The 17421-nt window shown below is 38.5% G+C and overlaps 2 protein-coding genes across 2 annotated transcripts; both read right to left on the bottom strand.

The window, feature by feature from the left end:
- Window positions 1–1073: 1073 nt before the first annotated feature.
- Window positions 1074–2746, bottom strand: LOC309356085 (olfactory receptor 13H1-like; the record flags this gene model as incomplete). The annotated part of the gene is made up of 2 exons (XM_081887265.1): window positions 2684–2746; window positions 1074–2009 (listed from the first exon to the last, which is right to left on the bottom strand). The coding sequence occupies exon 2, from the start codon at window positions 1995–1997 to the stop codon at window positions 1074–1076; it is 924 nt and encodes a 307-aa protein (XP_081743391.1). The 5' UTR covers window positions 1998–2009; window positions 2684–2746.
- Window positions 2747–13639: 10893 nt separating this feature from the next.
- LOC309356084 (olfactory receptor 13H1-like) lies at window positions 13640–15891 on the bottom strand (the record flags this gene model as incomplete). Its single annotated transcript, XM_081887264.1, has 2 exons — window positions 15853–15891; window positions 13640–14598 (listed from the first exon to the last, which is right to left on the bottom strand). The coding sequence occupies exon 2, from the start codon at window positions 14585–14587 to the stop codon at window positions 13640–13642; it is 948 nt and encodes a 315-aa protein (XP_081743390.1). The 5' UTR covers window positions 14588–14598; window positions 15853–15891.
- Between the last annotated feature and the right edge of the window lie 1530 nt (window positions 15892–17421).

Here is a 17421-nt window from a genome sequence, read left to right as displayed (position 1 = left end):
ATATTAAAAGTTCATTTTCTTTTTCATGCAAAAAGTCTATAAGTAGTTTCCAATCTTTAGTAAATATTAACAGTGATTATTCTGATTAAGCACATTGATTTCACTAACTCTAAGTCCAGTAATTTTAATAACTATCCTCAACTGTAGGTATCTGTGTATATATTGAAACAAATGTATTTCAGCTATATTGAAACATCTTGAAATAAAGTTTCAGTCTTTTTCTAATTATATATCCCTTAGTCCCAATAGGAAGAGTTCTAGTTTCAAATGAAACTTGATCTCCAAAATCCTCTGTATCAGCGTATGTATTTGAATCCAATACTTTTTAAAAGCTTTTTTACATGTCCACCACACATGATAAAATGTCCCTTCATTTTTCTTGACACTTTCACGTGGTATTTGGAACATTTTTATACATTCTAAATAACTTCTCAGAATTAAGATTTTTGACATCAGGTGTAGGGTGGAAGGGTGTGGCTTGACTTGGCAAACATGACTTTGCTGAACAAATTAAGATCTCTGCCGGGCTTATTTAGTTCCAGAAACCAGAGGTGATTCAATGCTAGGTTATATTTCATCTGATAACTGGGCCTTTTGGTTTCCAAATTATTTGCTTTATCATAGGGATGAGGAACCTGTGGACTTCTAAATATTGCAGGACTAAAGCTTCTATCATCCCTGACTACTTATTACGGTTGCTCAGGCTGCTGAGAGAAGGAGTCAAACATCATTTGTAGGGCCACCAATTCACCATTTCTGCTTTATCAGTAAAATAATAGCTTATCTTTCTAATATATTGAACAGATTAAATCATTCTGGTAGGATAGCCCATATCTGATTTACAGAACAACTGGATAGATAGATGATAGATAAAGAGGTCATACATTATGACAACAAGACCTGTGGTTTGGTTTCTTATTATTATGTTTTATTTTTTATGTTTTTATTTCATTTTATTGCACATTTCAGAAATATAAAGTTCTTTACAATGAATTTTTTTAAAAGCTTATTAAAAACATGACAGTGATATGATAATTTAAAATGCCATTAAAACTCACAAGATTCATCCAATATTATGACCGCAGGTTCTTCCCCACCACCTTTTTAAGTGCCCCTAATACATCCTGGTTTCTCAGTGTGTAGATTAAAGGGTTTAACATGGGTACCAGTGCTTGATTAAAGATATAAATAATTTTGTCACTAGCCTGTTTGTCTTTAGACTGAGGTTTGATGTATAGTGCTATAGCATTTCCAAAGAACACCAGCACCACTGCTAGGTGAGATCCACAAGTAGAGAAAGCTTTCAGTCTGCTGCCAGATGAATGGATTCTCAAAATGGCCACAAGGATACGTGCATACGAAAAAAGGATGAAACAGAAGGGAAAAAGAATTGTGCCAGTGCTGGTGAAGTACATTGACAGTTGTCCCACAGCCATGTTAGAACAAATTAATTTCATGATGGCTGTGAGCTCACATGCAAAATGATCCACCTCATTATGTCCACAGAAGTGGGCAGGGTTTGCAAGACAGGGAACAATAGCAAGTAAGAAGGCCATTGTCCATGATACAATAGCCAAAACAATGCAAACTTTCCAGTTCATGATAAGCATATAACGGAGTGGATTGGAGATGGCAACATACCGGTCATAAGCCATGACTGCCAACAAGAAACATTCTGTTGATCCAAGGTATATACCAGTGTACATCTGAATGTAACATTTAGCAAAAGACATTATGGGTCTGTCCACTAAACAGTTGGCAATAGATTGTGGAACTGAAGATGTACAAAGACAGATATCAATGATGGACAGATTACAAAGGAAGAAGTACATTGGATTATGGAGCCGAGGATCAGCTATGACTACAAACAGAATGAGTCCATTTCCGATTATGTTTCCCAAGTAGATGATGGTCATTAAAGCCGCCAATCCTATCTTTGTTTTGGGATGTCCAGAAAATCCAATGAGGACAAATTCAGTTATTTCAGACTCATTCATATCCTCTAAGTCCTGTATAAAGATTTGTTTTTGGTGATCAGGGGAGAAATAAAAGTTGCTTAATATTTGAGAAAGTAAAAGAATTGACTATATATAAACTAGACATTTACAGTATTGAAACTACAGTATCAACCTTGAAATTGATAATGCTATTAGATAAAAATGTGTAGGATCAAAATTATAGAAACTCCCTGGATAGACATATCAACTAATATTTCTATGCATCACAGGTAATTTATTGAGAAAGCCTGAGATCTTATTAGAAGTTTCCCTTTTTTTTCTTTCCTACGTTCCTGCGTTCTCACACCACATCTGGGGAAACATCACAAACACATTTTAAAAAGATTTCTAAGTGAATTCACTAAAAAATTGTTTAACATAAAAATAACAAGTCAGTAGAATGCAAAATAATTTTGCCTATTTCTTGTGCTATATTAGAGTGAGATTTCACACATTTGAATATATGACTCCCATATAATATAATTTTATTTCTAGATTAGGACACTGGGTAAGACATTGAAAATTTTAAGTACTTTTTCATTCTTGTCAGTGGTAGATATGTAAGTATGCATGTAACTCTTCTAATGAAGTTATATAGAACAAAGGCATAGTATTTAATGTACAAGCTAGCATATCCAAGAATAACTAAGTGGAATACATAAGGTTAATTAAAAATGATAGCTTACCTTTTAAATACAATCTTCAAATCTATGCAGTTCTGACAATAGGCTTTCTCCAAAAACATTCAGTGTATTCTGGTTATTTCCAAATATTTCCCCCATAGTTCTGGTAGGATAACACAGCAACAATTTCAAGAGACTTTGGGAAAGAAAGTGGGGCTTTTTGCAGCTATGATGGAGTTCCTTGCAAATTAAAAAGTAATATTTTTAATTATCCCTTAAATTCAAAACTGTTCTGTATCTAGCACATTAATAATATGTTTGCAGAATCCTTTTTCTGATTCCTTTTGGCTTACTAGCTTTATCAATTTAAAAATGAACTAATACAATTAAAATCTCAAAGCTGGCTATATGGCATTTACTTTCTGCGTTCTTTTTCATATGCTCTCTGGTCCTTCAAAAGCTATCTGTGTATAGATAACATAGATTTGGTTCTTAATCAGGTGTATTTATGTTTCAATGAAAAAATATACTGAAGCATTGTCACATCTGGATAAAGATACATAACATTATATTACTTCTTGATTTCACCTATATCCTTCTGCATTCCCATATGAAATAATCCCTATTGACTAATTTACTTGCAAGAATTCAAGGAACTCTTATAACTAGTCATATAAATATATAGTTATTATCACAAAACTATTTACAGTGGTACCTTGGTTGTTGAACTTGATCCATTCTGGGAGTATGTTTGACTCCTGGAACTGTTTGAAAACCAAGGCATGGCTTCTGATTGGCTGCAGGAGCTTCCTGCACTCAATTGGAAACTGCTGAAGCTGTGTCACACGTTCAGCTTCCGAAAAACATTTGCAAACCAGAACACTCACTTCAGGGTTTGAAGTGTTCGGCAGCCGATTTGTTCGGGAGCCAAGCCCCTTCGACAACCAAGGTACCACTGTATGTTCAGCAAAGAGCGTTTAGGCCTCAACCATTTAATGAAAAGGAATCACACCAAGTTTACTAGAAAACAGTAGAGTCTTCTAAAGTGCTAGTGGCACTTTGCAACTTCCTGCCCAGAAATATTAGGCCAGTACTATCATCCTGGAGGAACTTTAGCCAAACCAATACATAAGCTTTGAAAGCTTTTGTGAGACTGACATGATGGGGAGCCAATATGCAGGAGGGCTAGAGTTGGGCTAGAGAAATGCAAAAGACTCTGCCTGGGGCTATAACCTGGCAAGTGAAGTTCAGGTGACTGAGACAGGATTGCACCTGCCTTGAAGTGGCCTTCTTTTGCTGTAGCAACTGAGCAATCAGACCTTACAGACTAACTTTTCAGTCTGGGCCACTGAATCTTATTATATCCCTAATAGTGGCTGGACTGCCGGTCTTATCTGCGGCCAGTGGAATGCACAGTTCCCCTGTCAAAGTGGTGAACTCCATGAGTTGCCAACAAGCCTGCAATGAAGCTGGCCCCATTAATACATAATCATCTAGATAGTGTCCACTTCTCTGTAGGCCAGACCTGTAACCCTAACCAGTAGAAATCATCCGCATGTCTAGGCAGCAGGATTCAGTATTACATTTTGCCATTAATGTGTCCATGCTGCATTTTCTAACTAGCCTTACAGCCTGTAATGAAGGCTAACAGGGAAGTGCAGGCCCCCGCAGGTCAATAAGAAAGAGGCCAGAGACTTGGAATGCACTTGACTTTGGATTGGATTGATCTTTATTACGGCCATTGGCCCGTCACACGACAGTTTCCCATACCACCATAATGTACTTGAACCTCCAAATTTAAAACCGCCAAAACTTAGAAAGAAAAAAAAAGACAAGAACCAAAGCAAAACAAAAACAAAAGACCAACATCATACATTACAATAAATTTGTAACATAAACATCGCCCTCTGCTCATAAATTAATAGAAGACATAAATGGTGATATCACCTAATTACATCCTAAAACATAGATCATGGTTTAAAGGGATTATCCGAGCCACACAAGAGTCCGTTTCTCTTCTTTAGGGATAGGACGCTGATCAAGAATCTGGCAACCATGAGTGATCTTAGGGGGTCATCATCATTTAATAGATATCTCAGTTTGGCTTCAGTCGTATCATCGGCAATTCCCTTAAGATATTGAGCAAGAAACTTGCTCCTGGCCGATAAGTGAAAAGCACAATCAAGAATTATGTGATGCAACGATTCCGGTGCCCCACAATTACAATCACATAAGAGCGATATCTGTCCATTGGAGAATCTATTTCTCAGCACGTTCGATGGGAAGGTGTTGAATCTTGCCTTTACAAAGGCATATCTATGAGCCGAAGAAGTTAAGGAATTCAAATAGTTTGGGAGCCTTAAGAGGGGTAATAAACCAAGGTTTAGAGGTGAGCAGGTACCATTGCCCAAGACCATTTTCTGCTGCAAGTCCATCTCCTCTAGTTTACAGGTTACTGTTCTTTTAGCTGGAACTATGTCCTGCTCTAGTAATTTGGATGGGGAGATTCCCATTGCCATAATTTTCAGCTGTAAATTTTTTACCCATGGGCTCTGGAAATCATCTCTCCACATACATTGTAAACTTGACTTTTTATTCACAGAAAGTAACATAGTGAGTTGTCCCGGGCTTAACTCCTTCAGCTTGAGACGTTAAAGGAAACTTGAGCTCTGGCCCTGCCATTCCCCTCTAGCCTCTCACTCTGGAGCCGTCCCCAACAGACAAGGGACTGTGACATGGGGATGAGCTCCTACTCTGGGTCTTTCATTGCTAGGCAACATGTAGGACACTACTAAAGGGGTGTGTGAGAGGAGAGCCAGCAGGACTGAGACTACCCTGCTATGGTATGGCAGGTGTACTCTCTGATTCCTCCTTGTTTGTGTCTGCATTCACACCAAGACGCTCAACCTCCAGCCCTGTCCTGGAAAGGCCTTCTAACCCCCCTTGATCACTCCACCCTCATGCTTCCACCACCACCCAGCTCAACCCTCCCCATTGTCCCACCACCAGGACCAGGGGTCTAAGTCTTCATCTTCCCTGGGGAGTTCCTGGGTGGAAGGATCCTCACACTCCTCATCCAGACAGTACCTGACGCAGCCTGATTAAAGGATGCATACTAACTGAAGAGAACTCATGTTATATAGAGTAGTTAACCAACTCACCTCTTGGATTTATTTATTTATAATAATGTTTATTATTTTATTATCTGACTAGGTTCACACTCCTGTCTCAGTGACATCTATGCTGGCTTGCCCATGTCCACAGTATGGAATATGTCAGGGTCTCCAAGGATGTGCTCTATGTGGAGATGGCTTCTGGCACCAGGCCTGTTGGCAGACTAATTCTGTGTTACAAAGATGTCTGCATACATGACCTGAAGGCAGGGAACATCAACCCTTGTATACAACCACAGTGCCTAGAGACAGACAGGCAAGTTGTGTATCCATAGCAGTGACCAAAAGAGGAATGCCTACAGGGAGGAGCACAATGAGAAGAGCTATGGTGCATCCTTTGCAGCACAACTGGATGCCTTCATCTGCCACAGCTAAGGTCCTTATATACAGCAGATACATTATGTGAAGAAAAACTGCACATTTCCTTTATTTTCATTTTTTGTTCCTTTCAGAAAAAAATTGACATCTCCATATTCTTAATTAACAAAACTAACAACCTATTAAAAGGGTTACATTAAAAGAGAGCACTGTAAAAATATATATGTGGCCCCTTCACATCTCTTTGGCCTAAGGAAAATGCAAAGATTAAAGCATCATTTCAGTTTAACATACAGTGGTAACTTGGGTTACATATGCTTCAGGTTACATATTCTTCAGGTTACAGACTCCGCTAACCCGGAAATAGTACCTCGGGTTAAGAACTTTGCTTCAGGATGAGAACAGAAATTGCGCGGCAGCAGCAGGAGGCCCCATTAGCTAAAGTGGTACTTCAGGTTAAGTACAGTTTCAGATTAAGAACGGACCTCCGGAACGAATTAAGTATGTAAACAGAGGTACCACTGTACTCTCAAGTATTAAGAGAAACCCTAAGGTTCAGTCAACAATATGATTGCGTGGACAGGCGGAGTCCCCAGATCCCGAGTGGTCCCCCCCGTCATGTGGAATAACGACTCTAGACAACATGCTATGGGATTAAATTGGCCACAACTTTATTAAATTTCAAATGTGGGTAGACCTTGGCTCAGGCATTGGGCGTTCTCCCTCCCTAGTCCCCAGCCGGGGACCTAGGGAGCATCAGGGTTATCCAGTGTGTGTGGGGGGGATGGGCCGGCTCTGGAGAACATATGTTCAAGCAGAGATAGCCGCCCCCGTTACGCCGCCGCAGGGGAGAGCAATGACGACCTTTCGGCGTACGGCCAAAGCCTCCCTTCAAAACCCCTTTAACGGGGAACCCTGGTATCGCCGCCGCAAAGAGGAAGATGGACTAAAGGATTCCGCCCAAGGCCTGATACCGCCAAAGTTGTGACGTTTTGCTACGGGAAAGGCGAAACCTGCCAATGCAGGGAAATTCCTTTCCGGCCCTTTAACAGCAACCTTATCGTAGCAGCGCCCGCATACCTGTGGAGACAGGTTAACCTGCAAAGCCTATGAAGAAAAGTTAACCTGCAAAAGAAGACATTAACTGAGGGTGGGTAGGGTGGGAGAAGCTCTGGAGCCAAGTGAGGATTACCAATTAAGATCCACCCTCTATTGTGTGGGCAGGTAATCCCTCCCCTATCTGGCCTGGTTTCCCTGGCAATGCTTCCCCCAGGTGGGATTGGACAACTCACTGGGGTAGGCGGGGACCTCCAGGTATCCCACCTGAGGGAAGGCAAAGCCTATGCTGATGGGGCCACTCCAGATCCAGGGCTGCACGCGTCCACGCAAAGGGCGCCCCCCGTTTTAAGTGGGGAGCGGTCATTACAGTTTCTTCCGTATCAGTCTTTTAAGTGCCCCCAGCACATCTTGGTTTCTCAGTGTATAGATTAAAGGGTTTAACATGGGTATTATTGCTGCATTGAAGACAAAAATAAATTTATCACTATCCTGATTGTCCTTAGATTGAGGCTTGATGTATTGAACTATAGCATTTCCAAAGAAAACCACCACCACAGCCAGGTGAGATCCACAAGTAGAGAAATCTTTCTTTCTGCCACCAGATGAATCTATTCTCAAAATGGTCACAATTATACGCAAGACAGGGTACTATAGCTAGCAAAAAGGCCATTGTCCATGATGCAATAGCCAAAACAACGCAAACTCTCCAGTTCATGATAATCATATAATGCAGTGGACTGGAGATGGCAACATACCGGTCATAAGCCATGACTGCTAACAGGAAACATTCCGTTCCTCCTAGGTATATGCCAGCATACATTTGAATGTAACATGAAGCAAAAGGCATGACAGGTCTGTCCACCAAACAGTTGGCAATAGATTGTGGAACTGAAAAAGTACAAAGACCAATATCAATGATGGACAGATTGCAAAGAAAAAAATACATTGGATTGTGAAGCCGAGGATCAGCTGTGACCACGAAGACAATGAGTCCATTTCCAACAACATTTCCTAAGTAGATGATGCTCATTAAAGCCGCTAATCCTGTTCTTATTTTGGGATGTCCAGAAAATCCAATGAGGACAAATTCAGTGATGTCAGTCTCATTCATGTCTCCTAGATTCTGCATAAGGAATTTGCTTTTGGTGATCAAGGGAAGAAACAGAAAATGCACAATATTTGAGAAAGTATTGGCTACATATAATACAGGCATTTATAAAAAGAATAGTAGAAACGTGATATTGAAATTGATAATTTTATAACTAGATTAAAATGTTTGTAATCTGAATCATAGACAAACACAAACAGGTTATATAGGTCAAATTAAATCAATTTTTAGTTTTACAGCCAATGATCGTACATAATAAAATGAAAACAAGTGGGGAAAATATGTATATATTCCAATGAGAAATAGATCAAGAGTTATTTCTATGCATTGCATATATTACAGGCAAAAAGCCTACATTTTAATTTTTTTATTTTAAAAAGAAATGTTATACAAAATTCAACAAAATACAGTATTATCAAACAGGATTTGGCAACAATAAACATAGTCCATATACAATTATAGATCACAGTCAAATGAAATCAGAAATAAAATAAAACGAAATAAAATAAACCACGGGTATCTGAATATGTGGAACATAGTAACTGGAACTATTTATAGGACAGACATAATGGTTAAACCAGAGAGGGTTACAAAACATGGATGCTATTATACCAGAGAAAAGTAATTAAAGTTTTCAAATACTCTGAGTCGCAACCATAATCATTCACAGGCCAAGGGAGTTTCTCAGCTATGTTCTTCCTTGCTTACAAATGAAATAAAGTCAGACCAAACAGGTATGGAATCATCCTTTCTTTCTTTGGCCCCTAAGGACTCTAAGCTCATTAATTAGTGCCCCCCCCGGGCAATAACCCACATGTAATTTATGGTCAGTTTTGCTTTTATTTTTTTCCAACTTTCTAAAAGAGACTCATATTTGGGGAAAGATCTCAAACTTATAAATAAATAAATAAATGGCAGTGTGTTGATTAAGTTGTTTAACATACAAATCACTGGTCAGTAAAATGCAATTTTGATGCCTATCTTGTGTGATATTAGACTGGGTTTTTAGATATTTGAATGTGCAAGTTTCATAGAGATGCAAACTACAACTAAGTGGGGTTCAAGTGGGAGAGAGCTTCCCACCTGCCATGTGATGAAAAGTGTTGCAGAATGGCCACAATATTACCTGTTAAGGGGAAAGAGCAGTATATGTATTTCATAACCAAGTGACCCAGAGCACCAGATGAGCATTTAATGCAAGCTTTGACATCATGAGCTGCATGATACATTCTATTGTTTCCAAGTCACCCTGCTGGCTTAGGCAAGGCTGGAAAAAGGGAACATAGGAAATCCATGAAACAACCAGCAAACCATGGAACAAACACCAGTGCAATGCAAATTTACCAGATCATGATAATCAAATTACGTAGGTGCTGGAGATTTATTTTACTTAAAACCCATTTTAAATTTGTTACATTTTCACATTTCTAAGACATCTTTAACAGTAGATGAGCAATATTTTGTTTTGAATTGACTGGTATTCTATTTTAGTATCCCTATTTATTGTTTTGTTGATTATTATCCTTTTCAGGTGCAGGTTGTTGATTCCTTATCCTCTTCTGCAAAATTACAAGCTAAACAACACTGCAGATTGCACAAGCACACATATACAGAAAAATGACACAATGTTATGTTATTTCAAAATCATTTCACTGGGTAAGACTTTGTGTAAGTTAAAAACTTAAAAGTCCAATTGATTTCAGCGAGAGAGATGTAAGTAGACTTACTATTATTATTATTATTATTAACTTACCTTCATCCAAGATTAATGAGAATTGCAACATAAAAACACAAAATGTATAAAATAAATATGAAAAATAATAACAATCAAACACTTCTAATGAAGTTTTATTGAACTGAGGTTCAGTGCCTAATGTAAAATGCTGCACCCAGTTATAAGTAAGTGGAATACAAGTAATAAGCTCAATTAAAAGAGAAAGTTACCTTAAAAAAACCTCTTCCAAATATTGAGAATAATCTACTCAGTTGTGACAGTATGCTTTAAAAAAATCGGTGCAATGTGGTAGTTCCCCTTTTTTCAGAGTTACAGCAGGATGATGCAAAAATAATTTCAAGAGACTTGGGAAAGGTGAGAGAAAGAGCTTTTGAAGCTAAATTGGAGTTCTTTACAGATTAAAAAGAAATATTTTAAATTCTTCCTTAAGGTTATCCAAATCTAGTGCACTCACATCAATACATTTTAAGAATCCATTTTATTGATCCTTTTTGATCCATTATTAGCGAATTAAAAAGAAAGTTATACATTGAAGGTATCAAACTAGCTACAACATATTTACTTTACAAGTTCTTTTTCTTATGTTATCTGGGCATCCAATAACCATAGCTATGTAGGAAACATATCTTCCATTCTTGAACAGCTGGATCTATCTATATGTGAGTGAAAATGCATCTTGAAGCATTTTTACTTTCAGGTAAACAGGAATAACCTTATATTAGTTCTTGATTTCTGCTTTAACCTTCTGCATTCCCACATGACCTAATCTATACTGATTAATTCGCTTGAGAGCAATCAAGAACCACCAATAACTATTCAACATATAAATGAAGTAATGATCACAAGACCATCTACGTTTTAAGCAGAGAGAATAGCCCTCACCCATTTAATCAAAAGGAATTCCACTGAGTTCACTAGAAAGCAATAAGATTTGCTTTGATTTCACCTCATGAATCCAGTTAGATAAAGTATAGGTGGCAGCATCTACACTTATTTTTAGTATGAAAATGCTTTTGTTCCAAAAAGCCTATGCAGCCCTGTGATTTTAGTAGGTGTAAGAGTTTTAAAAATTCTTCTTTTATTTGAAATTATATTTTGTTTAACAGACCCCGTTTTTCAATATTTGGCTTTTCATTGGCATTTTATAACCAATTTTTAAAGAGTTTCTTGAAAACTACTTTTTCTTTTCTCTAGTAAAGGGTTTACAAATGTTTGTCAAATAAATAAATAAATAAATAAATAAATAAATAAATGCAAATCAATGTGATCTATTTAAATTTCCAAACATTCACTTTGCACTCAACTTGCTTTTTTGCTTTTTTTAAGGCTCCATTTGCATGCCCAGCCGCAGTCCCCCATCCCAGCGCGCCTAACAGCTGAGTGGTAAATGAATGGACACAACTGTCTTGGATTTAAACAGCCACAACTTTTTTGATTTCAGATGTAGGAAGCTTTGGCATAGGCCAGGGTTCCACAAACTTTTTCAGGAGTCCCTCTGACCTTGTGGGTTGCTGGATCCATCCTCTCCTGAAAGGACCCCCTGCCACCACTCACGCCGCCACCACCTTGTCTTTGGCAGTGTCGTCGTCCTCTGCCTTGGCCAGGGGTCTGTGGGGCGCGGAGCCCAGGCCACTGGCTTGGTGGTGGAGGCAGTCTCCCTGCCACTGTTGCTTCCTTCCGCTTGGCTCTTGGCCATACACGGCCGCCTCAGTGGGAAGGGGCATTGTCCAGAGGCACCTGCAGCTTCGGATTGGCTGCAGGAACTTCCTGCAGCCAATCCGAAGCCGTGCCAGCGTAGTGGAAGTCTGTCCCCACAGGGCGAGGCCCCTGTGCCATGCAGGTTTAGTGTGGGGACTGACCGCATGGGCAGAAGGGTCCACGGGGTCTGAGGGCCAGATTTACGATCCCGGTGGGCTGCATCCAGCCTCTGGGCCTTAGTTTGCTGACCCCTGGCATAGGGATTGGGTGTGTATCCCTCTCAGCCCCCCCTTCTGGGACAACTGAGGCACGACAGAGTCTATTCAGGGGTGAATTCATCACAAAACACAGGTTTTACCCAATGCTCATTCCCCAAGGGGGAGGAGAAATGGACACCATCAGGATGAAACAATTTGGGCATATTGGGCTTAATGTCTGGGTATTGAATTATGCGACACTGAAGATGCTGCATTACTTGTCGCAAGGCCCTATTGATTTTTACAAGGGCATAGTTTAGGTGGCTGATCTCATTGTGCCACACCACTGACAATGTGGGAGGAGCTATGACTAAAAGATGCAGACTGCAGTTGTTCTAGGTCAGCGATTGCTGTCAAAATCAAGTCCATACTTTTTTCAAATGACAAGGTTGTTCTCACCCATTTGGAGGATCGGGGCATCAGGTGGGCCGTGACTGGCGATGGCTATCTGGAGTGTAGGCATAAACACATTCCAATGCAATGTGAGAGAGAGTGAGAGCGAGCACAAAGGCTTCAGAGAGTCACTCAGGGTCCAAGTTAATGCTTTTGTGTGTGCAAGTGTGAGTCAGTAACTGTATATTACAGTTATGGACTGCTTCATTATCTCTAACCATTCACATTTTACTTTAATCAATTACTAGTTCTTAGATTGCTGTCCCCCAACCCAAAGTGTAAATATGACTGTGATAAACTCATTTTAACATAGTTACTTTTGATAACTTATAATTTTATTATTGGTTCATTACATACACAGATATATACATGCACCTGGAAAGTATGCAAAAAATAATAATTGGGAGAGTGTTAATGCTCCTTACAGTTTGTTTCTTCCTTACATTTTGGTGTATCAAGACAGAGAAAAATTATATTTCTATCGGCTTATTCTAGCTTGAAACCTTTGGGGAAGATAGCCTAAGACCCAATATACATATAATAAAACACTTACAGTAGATATATACAGAAAATCATGTTTAAATGAGTTTTCCTAATTTTACACTATTGATGCTGATGATGCTGATATATTTTGGGGAAAATAATAAGTATTATTTTGAGGACAAAATTATCATGTGAAATAGGGCCAATGCAGATAGAAGAAGAGTGAATTTGTACATGTCTACCTCATTATCATATAAAGTGAAGCAAGGTGAGGCTGTTTAAAACCTATTGAATGGAAGTATGGAACTCAGCCTTCTCATCTCACACACACTAACTCCCCATAATTCATCCTATTCTTCCACCAGTAAATTGCTGATGTACTGGAAGTGAGATGTGTATGAAGCAACAGAATTGGGTAAGGAAGGTTCAGCTCTATAAAACCAAGCACAACTCTTGACATAAAAGAAACTTCACATCCCCCACCTTGTTTCGTAATAAGACAGACACATGAACCATAAATATGGCCAACCCCTTCTGGTCTATATTGGCCCTAAGGAAATACAAAAGACAGGCATTTTAAGGACCTTTAGGCTGAAATCCCAAACAGTCTTTCTAAAGCGGAAACCACATTGGACACAGTATATACATACAGTGCTTTTTTCTGGTGGATGCGGGGATATGCATATCCCTAAACATTTTGTGAATCTAGGTTTGGCCTCACTCATATTTCAATATGAGTAGGAAAATGAGAGTACCCCCCCTTTTTAAAGAATTCATATATATATAAATACAGATTCAATGCTGAGATCTCTGTTTCTTCCCAGTCAGCCTTTTAAGTGCACCTTTCACTTCTTGGTTTCGCAGTGTGTAGATTAGCGGGTTTAACAGAGGAACAACGGTTCCATAAATCACAGTTATAACTTTGTCCTTTTCTTCCATCACCTTAGACTGAGGTTTCAGATAGGTGAATATGCATGTTCCATAGTAGATGCACACCACAGTCAAGTGGGAACCACAGGTGGAGAAAGCTTTCCACCTCCCACCTGACGAATGAATCCTTAGGATGGCCACAATAATACGTAAATAGGAAAAGAGGATGAAAGAGAAGGGGAAGAGGAGAGTGAAGCTGCTTGTAAAATACATAACAAGCTGGCCCACAGTGTTATCTGAGCAAATTAATTTCATGAGGGCTGTGAGCTCACATGTTATCTGATCCACTTCATTGTGTCCACAAAAACGTGCTGGGTTAGCAAGACAAGGAACTATAGACAACATGAAGGCACCTACCCAGGAGATAGCTGCCAAAGCAATGCAAACTTTCCAGTTCATGATGACCATATAACGTAAGGGATTGGAGATGGCAATATATCGGTCATAAGCCATGACAGCAAGCAGGAAGCATTCTGCTGATCCAAGGTATAAGCCAGTGTACATTTGAAGGTAGCACATGTTAAAGGACATGACTGGTCTGTCCACCAAGCAGTTGGCAATAGCTTGAGGGACTGAAGTAGTAGTGTAACAGACATCAAGTACGGACAAATTGCAAAGGAAAAAATACATTGGATTATGAAGCCGGGGCTCAGCTACATATACAAAAAGAATGAGTCCATTTCCGATTATTGTCACCAAGTAGGCTAAGATAATAAAGCTCATTAAACCCATCCTTGTTTTGGGTTTCCCTGAGAATCCAATGAGGACAAATTCAGTTATCTCAGTATTATTTAGTTCTCCTAGTTGTGGCATCGGGATGTTACCTGAAGGAAAAGAAATCAAATGCCATTTGGATTTCTATAGCCATTATAAAATCATTAAAACCTGGTCAGGTCTAATATGTTAGTAGTACTTGGGTTACATTGAATTCAGTGTGAAAAATTAGCCATCATTCCCATGAATTTCAACAAAACCTAAATGTGACTAACTCTATGATTCTATGATCTTAGGTTTGATTCAGTCTAATTCTACTAACCTAATGCCATCATACTGATATTATAATAGAAGCTACAAAGTTCCCTTACACTGAATGTGTAAACTGCAAATTAGTAGAAATTACAACAAATGTGTAGCTCTAGACAACCATACAGAATGAAACAAATTTTAAATAAATGTTCCCTTAATCCTATTAAAATAATTTCCAAGAGGAAAAGAAAGATGTCATTCACCAGAAGTACCATATTTCTAAGACATTTCTACACTACTCACTTTTCTAATATAAAGAGAGTTGCAGTAGTAGGTCACTTCCTTTACAACCACTGAGTCTACAGAGAAATAGTCATAATAAAATTCATTTGTACAAGGCTGTCTCTACTATGCTTGTAATGGTCAAAGTGTGTAATGTTCAAACATCTTACTACAAAGATGGAACAAAGAAGAATAGATGGTGTATTCATGTTATGCTTGTGAAAAGCTCATGTAACACCAGCTTTGACAGTGAGAGGTGCTGATTAGAAGCACTGAACTGACAATGCATGACAAAGCATGACAAAACTTATGCTCCTATGAGAAATATGAGACCTCCATTTGGAAGAAATAGTACCTTTACAACTGGACTTTTTATCTGACTGCAATACTATATCAACTTTTCTACAAGTAAGCATTGATTTTAATGGGACTTCTGAATAGAAAAATATAGAATTGCATTTATTTATTTCATTATTACATCTGGACGCTTCCACACAATGATCTAGTGGATTTATTCCCTTCTACCAACAGATTTCCAAGGTATGTAGAATGAAATGTTTGCAATTGATTGAAAATATTTTTGGTTGCTGTTTAATTGATTCCCCCTCATTTTGAATTTAGATCATTCAACCAAGCTTCCCTGAAATGGTGATCTTAAGAGAAATGTATAAATGTGTAAGATGTAATTTGGAATACTTCATGGCACAAATATGCTAGTCCATACAGGAACAGTGAGAAACTTATTAAGCCAAGCTTATTAAGCTTATTAAGCCCCATGAAGTGACCACAAATATTTCAAAAATGCGTAACGAATAAAGAAAATAGCTTACCATTTATTGTTGGGGTTTTTTACTCACTGAAGATTGGAGGGGGAATCATGGAAAAAATCCTTCAGAGCATTGAGCATTTCTCGCCCTCCCCCTGCAAAAAAACCCACGTTAAGGATGCTGTTCCATTTAGCATAAATCTGCAAAATGACCCAAAGGTAATTCAAGAAGATTCAGAAGGCAGAACATAGATAGTAAAGTTCTTGTCATGTTAAAAGCTAGTACTTTACATATGTCCCTAAAATTCTGAGCAGTTCTTATCTTAGCTCATCTATCAATACATTTTAAAATCCTCTTCAAATAAAGGTCTCACAATGAATGCCTGAGATTAGCTGCAGCATTTATGGTTCCTGACTTCCCTTGGTCTGATGTTTCTATAGTTTTATGTGACTCCTTTTATTTATAGAATATAGATTCAGGTTTACATGTGAGTAAATAAATACAAGTAAATCACAGTCATTTCCACAAATAGGTAAAGGTGAAGGTGACTTTATTAGTTCTGACTTGTATTTCTTCTTTGTGGGTTCCCACATGAACGAATCTCCATTGACTAATTTGTTAATTTGTTTTACATTTTAAAAATAAAACTTTAAGCATTCAACATGTAAATCCCAAGGTTTTGATCACCACCATATGCCAAGTGCCATGAACAGGCTCCTACAGGGCCTCCTACTATCACCTCATGGGACCCCACCAGCTCATCTTAGAACTTTGGGTCTTCACTTGATAGCAGCCATAATTGATCTAGCCTAAATGATGTAGACCTTTGAAGACCTTCTTACCATGCTCTGCTGGTTGGAGCAACTAAAGACAGGAAGTTCGGCACAGAAGTGTCAAAACAATCTTAGGCTTTACAATGTCCAAATGAATAAATATTTATCACTTAGTTTACTTGAACTTAGAACTTGGAACTTCAGTTATGGTGCTAACCAATTTTAAAAATCCATTTTTTCTGCCTGTTACTCTATTTGATACCCTCAAATTAAAAACCTCGCTACCTTGAAAGGCTGACTTTTTCACAATTATATAGGGCCTTTGTTGAACTTAGGTTTCAGCAGATGCCTTCAGCATATTTAGAGGTGAAATACATTGAAATAGCTCATATGGAAAGGAAATGCATTTATGGATGTAAGCAGGTTGACGATATAATGTACTGTTAATTGTTTTTATAAATTTATAAATAGTGCTCAGAGATTTTTTATCTCCTATTCTTTATTGATTTTCAGATCAATCTAACCCCCCCCCCCCCAGTGACTCTTAGCCAAAAATATCTACAAACTAGTAGCCAAATTTGGACTGGAAGATAAGAAGCTTTGCTCCAGTTACGTTAGTGCATTGTAATTCTATTTTTTTATGCTGTAAATGTTTATGCTGTAGGCTTTTACACCATAGACTTTAAAGGTTATGGTGTGATTTTAGAGAAATGCCTTGCTGTTGCCCCCTGTTGTTCATTGTGAAGGCCTTTGGCTATATACAATAAATTGATTGACTGAGCATGACACTGAAGAAAAATAAGGCAGTCAACATTACATTTCCAAAAGTATGTAATAGAGATAAAGAATAGAAACCATG

Source organism: Podarcis melisellensis (genome assembly GCF_964234715.1).
Source record: "Podarcis melisellensis genome assembly, chromosome: 13".
Classification (NCBI taxonomy): Eukaryota; Metazoa; Chordata; class Lepidosauria; order Squamata; family Lacertidae; genus Podarcis; species Podarcis melisellensis.
Note: the sequence above shows the minus strand (reverse complement) of the source record. Positions and strands in the feature narration are given on the sequence as shown.